This window comes from Rhagoletis zephyria, unplaced genomic scaffold, assembly GCF_001687245.7.
Source record: "Rhagoletis zephyria isolate East Lansing unplaced genomic scaffold, Rhagoletis_zephyria_1.1 Rzeph_scaffold_03652, whole genome shotgun sequence".
Taxonomy (NCBI): Eukaryota; Metazoa; Arthropoda; class Insecta; order Diptera; family Tephritidae; genus Rhagoletis; species Rhagoletis zephyria.
The window spans coordinates 10,278-22,553 of NW_016160735.1; the positions used below are offsets into that span (position 1 = coordinate 10,278).

General features: G+C 36.2%; 1 protein-coding gene across 2 annotated transcripts in view; it reads left to right on the forward strand.

Moving 5' to 3' along the window:
• LOC108369410 (uncharacterized) overlaps positions 1 to 12,276 on the forward strand; it is a 29,757-nt gene that overhangs the window by 6,918 nt on the left and 10,563 nt on the right. For both annotated transcript variants that reach the window (XM_017624509.1, XM_017624510.1), the window contains exon 2: positions 9,554 to 9,739. In XM_017624509.1, coding sequence (XP_017479998.1) covers positions 9,554 to 9,739 — 186 coding nt within the window. The remainder of the gene's footprint in view (positions 1 to 9,553; positions 9,740 to 12,276) is intronic.

The window sequence follows — 12,276 nt, forward strand, 5'->3', positions numbered from 1 at the left end:
CTGCCACATCATATTTTTTAAATATCCTAACCTAAAAATAAGAAAAGTACTGGTTTGGCCTATTTTCAATGTTACCAGCATCGCGACAGTTTTGTGTCTCTAAAAACGATGCAAAGTATTTTAGAGGATATCTCGCTGAGCTTACTCGAATATCTCATTTTTTATCCGTTGTTTTGAAATTTTCAATCTACTAGGCTGTGTGCAAGGAGGCAATAGTTCAATTGTAATTTATTTTGAATTTTCATACCGGTGATGCAGAATTGTGACTAGGATCACCCAGATATCGGGTTTGGGGAAGAATTATCCGCCATATTGGACCCGCCATTTTAAATTTAAAAAAGCTGCAACCAGAATCGTATTTGGCGTCCTCACAAACATATCGCTACCTCAATATAGAAAGGCCCTAACTCATATAGTCCCTGAAATGCAAAAAAAAAACCTAACTGACTAAAATTTTTTATTGCTTAAGAGGATTTGGGGACTTATAAATTCGATGAAATGCATCATAATCAATCAAAAAGGAAATTTTGGACTTTTATTTACTTAGTTGCGGCTTTTTGTATCTCAGCGATGATGTGACCCCCCACTACGCCTTCTTATGTTGTCTGGGTTTTGCGAGTTTTCGACTACTGGGCGTCAGTACCAACACAAATACATATCTAGTTACATGCATACATCTTCACTATTTCAGTCAACCCAATTTACGTTGCGTCGCTGCAGATTTTCTTCGACTGCGGAAACTTTTGCACTTGTTGGCAATGTCTTGGCAGTCAACGTACCTTATAATTTTACTGCAACTGCTGAGAGCCTATATAAATTTGCATGTAGATATATTTATGCAATTACCTAACTAATATATGTACATATGCTGCACACACAACCAAACTTCGCTGCGCAAACTCAAATGCAATTTAGGTATATGTATTCATAAGTACACACACATTTACATACATACATACATATCGCACACCGTCTTCAAAAAGTCACAACTCAAAATAATACGTTTGTCAGAAAATGCGAAAAACTATTTATTAGCACATGATTATCATATGGGCAAGGGCGACTTTACCTTATGGTTTTTTTTTTAACAAATTACATAACAAAAATTTGCTTCAGCTTTTGCTGAAAGTTAAAATAAATCTCTGCGTCATTTTTAGCGCATAATCTCAAAAATGCCAAATTTTTAGTTGTGACTCTTTTGAAGACGGTGTGCGTATGTACATTCATTATATGCAAAAAAATAGTTAGAGGATGTATTTATTTGTATAATTTGGTTTGGCGTACTCGTTCCTCCATTTACCGTTCAATTTAGAAAGTAGCGACTAATGCCTGGATTTAGTTTTTCACTTCGCTCTGTGCTTGTAATGGCGGTCCGCAGGTATTTTGGATAGTCTTTATACTCTGTGTCCCCGGCTTACAGAAGTACCATTTTTTTTGTTTTTCTTGCTTCCTTAAATAATCAAATTTTAATCCTCTTACTTTTCTTCTAAACTCTGTCTTTAAAGCATCATGAAAATACCACTCTACCACAGGAAGTGGTGTAATTTTCGTTTACTTCTTCTGCCTTAGATTTTAACTTCTTAATTATGGACTTCTTAAGTGACCGAGGTACAGGTCGTAGGCTGGCCGAGTAATTTACAAAGCGGTTATTAAGCATTTTCCAATACCACAGAATTTCTCATTAAGCCATTAACCATAACGACTTGAAGACTTCAACCGGTGCTACACACTTATATTTACATACATACAAACATATGTATGTGCAAAATGTTGATGAGAAAATTTACCCGTCATCATTTCACACTAAACGATAACTTTCTTTCATAATGCAGTCAATGCATTCGTGCATTTAGATGCTAAAAAATCACTAATATTAACACAATGTGTGTACATTTACACATATACATATAACTACTGCATATATACATAAATATATATACATATGTGCACTTTGTTTGTTATAACATTTTCGAATTACCTATTCAAATATACCTTACCTAAAGTACAGTCAATACCGACAATGGTGGTCGGTGCATTATAGCGATAACGAGGGTTACATCAATAGTACCTATGTGTGTACATACATATACATATAGAAGACTACTTTTACGAAATGTGCTAGTCTTCCACGCAAAAATCTGAAATGTGCTAGTCTTCCACGCGATTAGTGAAATGTGCTAGTCTTCCACGCGAGAATCTGAAATGTGCTACTTTTCGACGCGAATAATGAAATGTGCTAGTCTTCGACGCGAATAGTGAAACGTGCTAGTCTTCCACGGTAATTTGAGATGTGCTACTCTTCGTTGGGAGCGACGATATGTACATATGCTGCACACACAACCAAACTCGCTGCGCAAACTCAAATGCAATATAGGTATATGTATTCATAAGTACACACACATTTACATACATACATACATACATATCGCACACCGTCTTCAAAAGAGTCACAACTCAAAATAATACGTTTGTAAGAAAATGCGAAAAACTATTTCTTAGCATATGATTATCATATGGGCAAGGGCGACTTTACCTTAGGTTTTTTTTTTTAAACAAATTATAACAAAAATTTGCTTCAGCTTTTGCTGAAAGTTAAATAAAAGCTCTGCGTACATTTTTAGCGCATAATCTCAAAAATGCCAAATTTTGAGTTGTGACTCTTTTGAAGACGGTGTGCGTTATGTACATTCATTATATGCAAAAAATAGTTGGGATGTATGTATTTGTTAATTTTGGTTTGGCGTACTCGTTCTTCCATTTACCGGTCCAATTTAGAAAGTAGCGACTAATGCCTGGATTTAGTTTTTCACTTCGCTCTGTGCTTGTAATGGCGGTCCGCAGGTATTTTGGATAGTCTTTATACTCTGTGCCCCGGCTTACAGAAGTACCAATTTTTTATTTTGTCTTGCTTCCTTAAATAATCAAATTTTAATCCTCTTAATTTTCTTCTAAACTCTGTCTTAAAGGCACTCATGAAAATTACCACTCTACCACAGGAAGTGGTGTAATTTTCGTTTACTTCCTTCTGCCTATTTAGATTTTAACTTCTTAATTATGGACTTCTTAAGTGACCGAGTACAGGTCGTAGGCATGGCCGAGTAATTTACAAAGCGGTTATTAAGCATTTTCCAATACCCAGAATTTCTCATTAAGCCATTAACCATAACGACTTGAAGACTTCAACGGTGGCTACACACTTATATTTACATACATACAAACATATGTATGTGCAAAATGTTGATGAGAAAATTTACCCGTCGTCATTTCACCCACTAAACGATAACTTTCTTTCATAATGACAGTTCAATGCACTCGTGCATTTAGATGCTAACTAACAATCACTAATATAAACACAGTGTGTGTACATTTACACATATACATATAACTACTGCATATATACATAAATATATATACATATGTGCACTTTGTTTGTTATAACATTTTCGAATTACCTATTCAATATATCACCTTACCTAAAGTACAGTCAATACCGACAATGGTGGTCGGTGCATTATAGTGATAACGAGGGCTCTACCTATGTGTGTACATACATATACATATATACTACTTTTACCGCCCTATTGCATAATTTTATATTTCGCACTGAGATTTTCAAAACTATTCCATAAACATTTTACTATTTTTTTAGTTTATTTATCTATATCTCAACTAACACTCATAATTATGATTAAATTCTCCTATTTCCACCATTTGTCCATTCTACGAAAATGACTGTGAAATGTTGCATTAACTTCTGCACAAATAACTACAAAATAAACTTTGGCCACACATGTTTGTTACCAAAAAAACATGGCAGGGGGGGTCACAGCTATTGCGTTTAAGTGCCAATTACCGTTATTATAGCGAACTGGATTATTGACTATAGCTATTATTGAATAAGCATAGCTGTGGTGTATGTACATTAGAGTGATCCAAAAATGCATGGGAAATAGTAAAGTCGGAGTTTTAATGCTCGCTCCCCTAGGATTGTCCCATATCGAAAATAAACCCCTGTTTTTTTTTTATTTATATATTCGAGGTCGTCCAAAGCGCTCAGCCATAATATTTTTCGATCGGAAAGCTCTAATAATTATTTATTTGACCTTTTTTAATAGTAATGATTTATTGCGGGTCCCCCATTGCATTTTTTGCGATATCTGGGGGATTTATAAAAAAGCGTTAATATAAAATAATGGTTAAATACAAAATTGGGGATAGTTATTTTCAAAAACTCTATACCAAATCTACGAAAAATTGTTTTTTCCACATATAAAATACACGGAAAACTTGGAGCGCTTTGAGCGACCTTTACATTTTTTTTGATTCAAAATAAAAAACAAGAGTATACTTTTTTTCGGTATAGAACAATCCTAGCGGGCGAGAGCATTAAAATTCCGATATAACTTTTTTTTACCACCTTAATGTACATGCATACGGTGTAAGAACATTTGTGTATGTAAATATGAAATACTAATACGAATATCTCGTAAGCTGTAAGTAACTTTGCGATAACTGTTGAAATGAAACCGCTAGACCGCAATTTATGGGTGAAATTGTAGCGAATGGCCATTTAGTGACTTGGGGTCACCTAAATATATGTGTGTATACATATTTGCAGTGCTCCATAGTACTTTATATGTATATGAAGAGCAGAAAATAATTTAATTGATTTTGGTTTAAATTCATCCTTCCTCTAAGAATGTTTTTTACATCGAAAATAAAATACGAAATTTAATCATTTAAAATGACTAAAGACATAGCCAAGAGTTAGATGCGTGTTACCGGTTTACATACCGATCAGTGATCACACACAGCAGTCAAAATCAATTAGATCAATGCTTGATAGATATGACTTTCTTTATATACATACATCTATGTAGTATTCTGTGAATAAGCATATCGTCTAGATGCTCTAGGAATATTTCTGCATCAAAAAGAAAATTTTGAAAAAAATGTCGCTTACGTTATTTTGGCGGTTAGGGCTCGATATTTTGTTTAGCTCCCAAACAACTAATTTTCTAATGCAGTCATCTGTTAAAGTAAAATTTTCTAATGTTCATGAAAGGTATGTAGCCTTCGGCATAACCGAAGATAGCGCTGTTCTTACTTGTTTGCGCGATATTTCCGACCACTTCTTTGAAACTAGGTTGGATGGAACGCACTATTCACTCATTTTGAACTATTAAGCTGCAGTTAAAGTGGGTGTTATGAATTATTAAATTTACTTCATTTATGTGTAACAGCGCTGTTATCTCTATTCCCCAACAATATTTTTTGTTAAAACAAAAAACAACTAAGAAAAAGACTTTTGTGAATAATATTAAAAATGCTTTATTTATTTAAAAAAAAATCTATTTTTTATGCAAATATATTTTTAGCATTGATAGATTCTATTCTACATACAAGTTTGCCAGTACAATTTTCAGAATAAATTTTATTTATGTTATGTTATGTTAGAGCAAAATTCCACACTTGCCGCTCTCTCATCTCTCTTCTCTTTTGCTAACGTCTGCAGTATCAGTGGTGAAGCGCTTAAATTGAGCGAAAGTTAAGCGCGCCATGTGTCGGGTGACAATCACCGCACTCTTAGAGTTTAGCCAAACAAAGCGTGGTGGGCCGCGCGGTTGAGAATAATGCAATTTCCTATCCAAAGAACCCTTGGCAAAGTCATTCCGCCGAGAAGTACATTCGATGCGAACCCAATTCCTGGCCTTTAGTTCCAATTCCCTTGCCACATAGAAGTGTATCCACATTCTGATAAGAGCTCTAACGTGGTTTATTGTTGTTGGTATCGGACGACTCGCAGCGCACTCGACTCGAGAAAGAGGTTCGTTCACTAATTGATATGCGACCAAAAGAGGCGATATGCATACCACCTGTTCCCATGAGTGCTACTATAGCACATGTACGTGTGTATGTATGTATGTGTGTAAAAAGTTTAAAATTTTAAAATATTCGTACTTATGTTTGTACGTGTACGACTGTGTCATATCGGCTTTGAAAACAAACAAAACAACCTGTTAGGCAGCAGCGTGTACAGTTTTCTAGTTTTGAGCCAGTATGTAAATGCGAGAGGCGGGTTCAACTTACGAGCGCACTAGTATTGGCATACTGAGGAAAACTTATTTTACTCTATTTTGATTTTTATTTTCTCTTTTTTTTTGAAGTCACTCTAACACTTGAAGTGTGTTTGTAGTTTAATGCCTTGTTTACAAAAGTTCCCATGAACAAAAACTCTAAAGCTTTGACAGTTTTTTAAAGCTTGCAGTAGGCATTCTAACCGACCTGCCAAATATTTCAACCGAATGGCGAATATGTCAAATTAGTTTCTTGCCTAACAGATTCAAGCATATTTTTGCGCCGATATACAAACCTGTGCATTTCCTCTATAAATTTTACTAGATTTATGTATGTAAATATTCGCCATGCAATCTCCATGGCCCGTATCGTAAGTTTACATAAAACTCATTAATTTAAATTTTAACGTGCCACTCTATCATTTTCCAGCGCTTTATGGCACACAAGCGACAAAATTGCCGACTACTGTTCGGGCAACGTACTAAGGCCATCGTAACTTGAGTGGCCACTCGAGCAATGGCGGTGATAAATTTTTGTGTCGCTTAAGTAAAGTATGAGGTACACAGATCTACATACATACATATGTATGTATGTAAGCATATGTGTACTCCCTAATGACACAGCGATGCAACTCAAGAATTCCTCGCTCACTTGTAGTGTCAAATGCACTCTAAATCCTTTCGAATTATTTACACCTATGAGGCAATACTTAATTTCTTTACTAAATGATTACTTTCGTTGAAGATAATTAATATTGGCGTGCAAGGTAATCTCATAGGAAACCCAGATCAGATTCTTGCCAGGTATTTACATGCAAATGCACATAGATAGTTAAATATGTATGTATGTATATTGGAGGATGTGCACTCCTACCCTTGGCTCTATTCTGCCCTTAAAATCCATCAACAGACCTGGTCTGGCCCCAGGCAAACCCAAAAATTTCAAATGTGATGCCTCTTTCTATCGACCGCCTCGCATTCTTGAAGAAGGTGCCATAGGGTTTTTGTCGCTGCATCGTAGTAATGACAGGATTCACCAGAGGAAATCTCTTAGTTTTGCAACTTTTTATCTTCCTTGATATTAAGTGGTGGTATAAATAGCTAGCAAGGGCTCTGGTCTTATTAGCCGGGTAGTTGCTGCCTTCGTTGCCACTCTGTCCGATTCCTCCGTAACTTATCTGCATTTATGATCTGGTGCCCACATCAGCCGTATTGTGTGGTGTTCCCTAGAGTTTTCAATGCCTCTACATGATCTATTTTCACTTGGAGATTGGGCTTTTAGTGTAAGTTGACTATCGCTGGAAATAGCAATTATCAGGCCACTGCTGTTGCCTGTTCCTTCCCTCGAGAAGTTGGAGACGGCTCCCTTTGCAGTCTGCTCTATGACTACGTTCAGGTGCGTCAGGTCGGGAATGACCTACAAGGCTACGGTGGTTCAAGTCTTTGAAGACGGTTGGTTCGGACCATGCCACCGTTCAGTGTGCGTTGGTTTACATCCACTGCAGGAAATAGGGGTAGTACACTCCTGATTTTGTATTCTGCACATGTTGGAGTCAGCGCGAGCGTTATAGGGCGAAGGCCTGGGAGATATCTTAGTCTGTAAGAAGGGATGATGGCATCCTCCCTGTGGGCCGCTTTGGCTGTATGATTTTATTTGCTACTACATACTGTTTCTGCCAATCTGGTTGAAAGGACCTCGATGACGAACTAGACGAAGTTCCCCTCTAATTTTTGCCTCTACTACTTCAGTTAGAATCTTGAGCCTGAAATACCGTATTTTCTTCGATGAAACACGTGCAATTATGCATTAAAATATAACAGGCAATGGCATAGTTGGGAATGTACTCCTAAATCTCCAATTAAAACTTTCTTCTCATTTGCTATTATGAGACTTTTTTTAAATCAGCAAAAATTGGCCAAACACCCAATAAACGATGATAATATCCTTTTGTACACAGCAATCCTTTTTCGGTGTTTCTTTTTACTACCCTTTTTATCGCTCAGTAAATCATCCCGTTTTATTTCATCTATTTCACTTTAATTAAAACTTTTTGTGGCATTCTAGGTGTCACGAACTTTGCAAATTTTATTTACATTCCAACTACTTTAGTTTTTAACGCAGATTTTATTTTCCACTTTACCACCCCCTCCCTTCTCAATGGAAAGGCGCCCGAAGTAGTTTCCCATCGCTCCACCAACAATTAAAATAATTAGTGGCATTTTAATGAGTCGCATTACCGAGTAAGTGCCGCATACGCCCTTTTTAAATTAAATTAATTCTCAGCTTAGGTAAACATTCGGTGACCAGCTTTGCATTCTAATTGCTCGCTTTCGTTTGCTTCCAGGCACCTACCTTTCTATTTAGTTGTAGCAGTAAGGGCGATTGGCAAGAAAACAAAAGTGTAACGCAATAAATTTTTGAAACGAAAATCGTGTGCAATAAATTCATCAGCTAATTTGTATGCCGCATTAAATGAATAAAAATATCTTTGTGTAATAAACAATTTATTTGCATTTATTGCTAAGATTGCTTACCATCCCCCCTTAGCAATTAAACTATTTTGTGTTATAAAATTTAATGAATATGCATTGGGATTATGGATGATAAATGCGGCACAAGATTTTACTAAAATGACAGCTTACAAAAGTGAGTGCATTTCAGGAATTCTGGGCGGCATAAATTATTCTAATTAGACAAGTGGTGAGTTTCAGATTTGTGCTTTACATTTTTGATTACTCATATGATATGTGGGATTGTAGTAGTCACAAAAAATGTACATAATAAATCCTAAAGTACCAACTTTTTTTAAACTTTTCATCAACATTGTTGACCTTGATTCGTTTGGCGAAAACTTATGGCGTTTTCTTTTCTACAAAAAATGTTGCCCTCTCATTGCCGTTTCCTTAGTATTTGTGCCTGGTAGAAAAGAAAAAGCCATTATATTAAGGTGGAAAAGTATATTTCCCCTTCTGCTAGTTTTCATAAGAATTTAAAAAAAAATTTGATTCAAATAAATGACTGTAAATTCTTGGTAAATAATTTTTTAATATCCAGAAAGTATAAAACTAAAACCAAAACAGATTTTAAAGTTTATATTGCAACAATAAATTAATTCCTTATATTATAAGATTTTCAACTGTATTTGCCTTCGCATAGAGCACGTGCAACTTGTACAGTAAAAAAAAAAAACAATCTAGCGAAACTTGAAAATTTTCTCATGACTTCACTCTTCTTCTTACCATTGCATTGTACGTAAAATTGCAAATTACCCACTAAGTCAAGGTTTAGCTAGTTAATGTCTTGTGCACACGCTTGAATGAATCACACCGCTAAAAAAGTAAAAGTAATATCAACTCGCATATAATTTTTTTTTTTTTTTACTTGATTAACACTTTTAGCTCTATGAAGTTTACTTAATTTCCTTAAATAATATGTATGTGCTACTAAAAAACGCTTTTACTTTTTCGCATTGCAGTCGAGGCTTTGCTGAAATGTTGGCGCTGTTCAACTGATGTCTCCAATGGTGCCTTCTGCGATGATCCCTTCGATCCAGAATTTATTTCCGATCAACAACGCTACTGGAGCTATGTGAATTGTTCATATTCGGCGGGTTATAAGTCGGTGAATGCTCGGCCTGTTTGCAAGAAGCTGGTACAAGAAGGTGAGTATGTCGAAAAATATTAAAGAAAATTTGAATCAATCCAACAACTGCCCGTAATCGAATGTACATATGTATGTAGTTGCCTCCACATTTTAGAAACTCGATACCAGTAATAATCATAAATATTTGCTGTTTACAAACACTCGAACAAAAGGCGCATGCGTACGTGACGGGCATTCGAAAGTGGAGGCATTCGCGGTAGTTTTTGTTTATTGTTTTTTTTTTTGGACTGACTTTATTACAATCATATTTTGGTTTTGTAAAATATTTAGGTTTAATTTATGTAAGGAAAGCATATTTTATTGACAACCAAAATTTATAGCCAAGTGACACACTTAAGTACCTGGAAAGAAAGTATTCGGTAAATCTATTTGATTTTACATTTCTCGATGGATATTTATTTAAGTATATCTACCGAAACCGTGGGACAAATATGGTAACACTGCGTTTTTAGTTTTTCTCTCTGATGTCAGGATTTTTTTAAAAGGACTTTGAAATTTTAAAAATATTATTACTTCAAAAAATTATTTGAAAAAAATTTTGTCTAAAGTAGGAAAAAACAGCATTATTAACATTAAGTCCGATTACACTTTTTTTTTGTACATAAGGAGAATTAAGTATTGAAAGTTTCCTTTTAAGATTTTATCCTTTATTATTCTTGAAATTTTACAATAAATATTTTTGAAAAAATCATATGTTAAAAACTAATATACACTCGACCACGTCCTCGAATTTTCAATACCTATTCGTCCTAGCGAAACAAAAAGCTTTAATTTGTTTAAATTCCAAAGAATATTCTGGTTCGCGAAAATCCTCCGGCAGAGCCCTCCACGTGGGCGCCGACTGGTAATGGTCATTACATTTTAAATTATGTACGATGTCAGAATGGTGTCCAGCAAAAATCAGAAATCAGTGCTTTGTGCTCAAGCTCCTCAATAATTTAGTTATACTGAAATGGTTTTTGATCTTGAAAAATGCTCTGAGTTTGAACAAAGTGTTAGACGACCCGTGCTGATGTTCACAGGGGCTGCGGATTCAGAATAATAACTAGTCCAGTCTCGAACGGAGTGCTCCTGATACCTGGCGGCCTCCGGTTCTATATGGCCTTTGTTGCGCACACGGACAGAATTTTCTCTTCCATTTGGTGTCCATATTGTAATTTTACATTGTACTGAATTTTTTTAAATAATTTTTAGTATAAGTCATATTATTGAAACTACAAAGTCCCACTAAAAATGCAGTGTTACTTTATGTGGCCCACAGTTTGGTTGCTTTTTTTGTTTCGAAATTATTTTATTGTTGTTGCACGGTGGTATATGAGGTTAGGTTGATATCTCCCCATCTGACAAGGTAGGGCCGATCCCTCCTGGGCGACCAGAACTTCCGTCTGATATACACTTCATTGATCGGGCAGTTAAATAATCTCAAATCTAGGTTCAGGTGAGAGAAAACCCCTTCTCCGACTTTCCCTTATAGTCTGTTGGCAACTTTGTAAAAGTTGATAGCATTAAGTGAGTGGGCGTATACGACAGTCAAATAGTTGACGCCTTGCCTATTATAGCAGAATGGCCTATGGTTCGTTCACTCGATCCATTAGCCGGCTCCTTTAGGTCTTACCCCACGTCAACGGCCACCTCCAGAGAAAAGTGCAAAGCCGCATTTACGGCTTCAGTAGTAGTAGTGAGTTGTCAAGCGGGGACCCGCTTATTCAAAATTCTGCTCTTTTTTTGTATCTTTTGTAGGCCACTTTATGACAAAGTGGTTGGATGCACTTCAACTTTGGTATTTCAAAATTCGCCAACGACTATATCAAATACCGAACTTTTACAAATTGCAAGTTTAACAGCCAAATTAGTAGCAATTAGTCTCTGTTTGGTCCGCAGCAACTGTGTCCAAATGAAGATACTTGCAGTTGCGGAAAAGTGGAACTCGAAAATACCAAAGCAACTCGTTCGAGTGCGCGTACGGCGTACATATGTACATATGTATGTACGTGGGGAACACCAAATATATATCAAGGCCTAGTTTGAATGGCTTAGCTACAAATTGATTTGGCATGAAAGCCGCGGTGGTCTACAAAAGCAAAAATTAAATTTGACATATTTACGAGTGTACGTTGCTTGTTCGCTGTCCGCTATTTTCCTATACTTATCCGCGCGTTTGTTGTCGAAACGCCAAAGAAATTAAAATTTATTTAGCTGCATAATAATTGTAGAGAAAACCAACCAACCGCATTGGTTAGGTGCAATTGGAGTGGGTGACGCTGACACGAGCACATACACCCTCACAGCCGCACAAACAAACGGAACAAATATTTGAAACGTAGGTAGTCAATTTTGTTGCGCCTGTTTATCACCTCTTTGTCATAATGTGCACCCTCTCTCACTCTCGCCGCCACAGCACCTCAAGTGCTCCACTTGTAATGCTTTTGCAAGCTATCGCTTTTCGGGTTTTCGAAAATTCATGCGATGCCTTACCAAAGGGTCGCCCGCCGACACTCGGTTCACAAATCCAGTCGTGTTGCTTGCTGGCTGCTT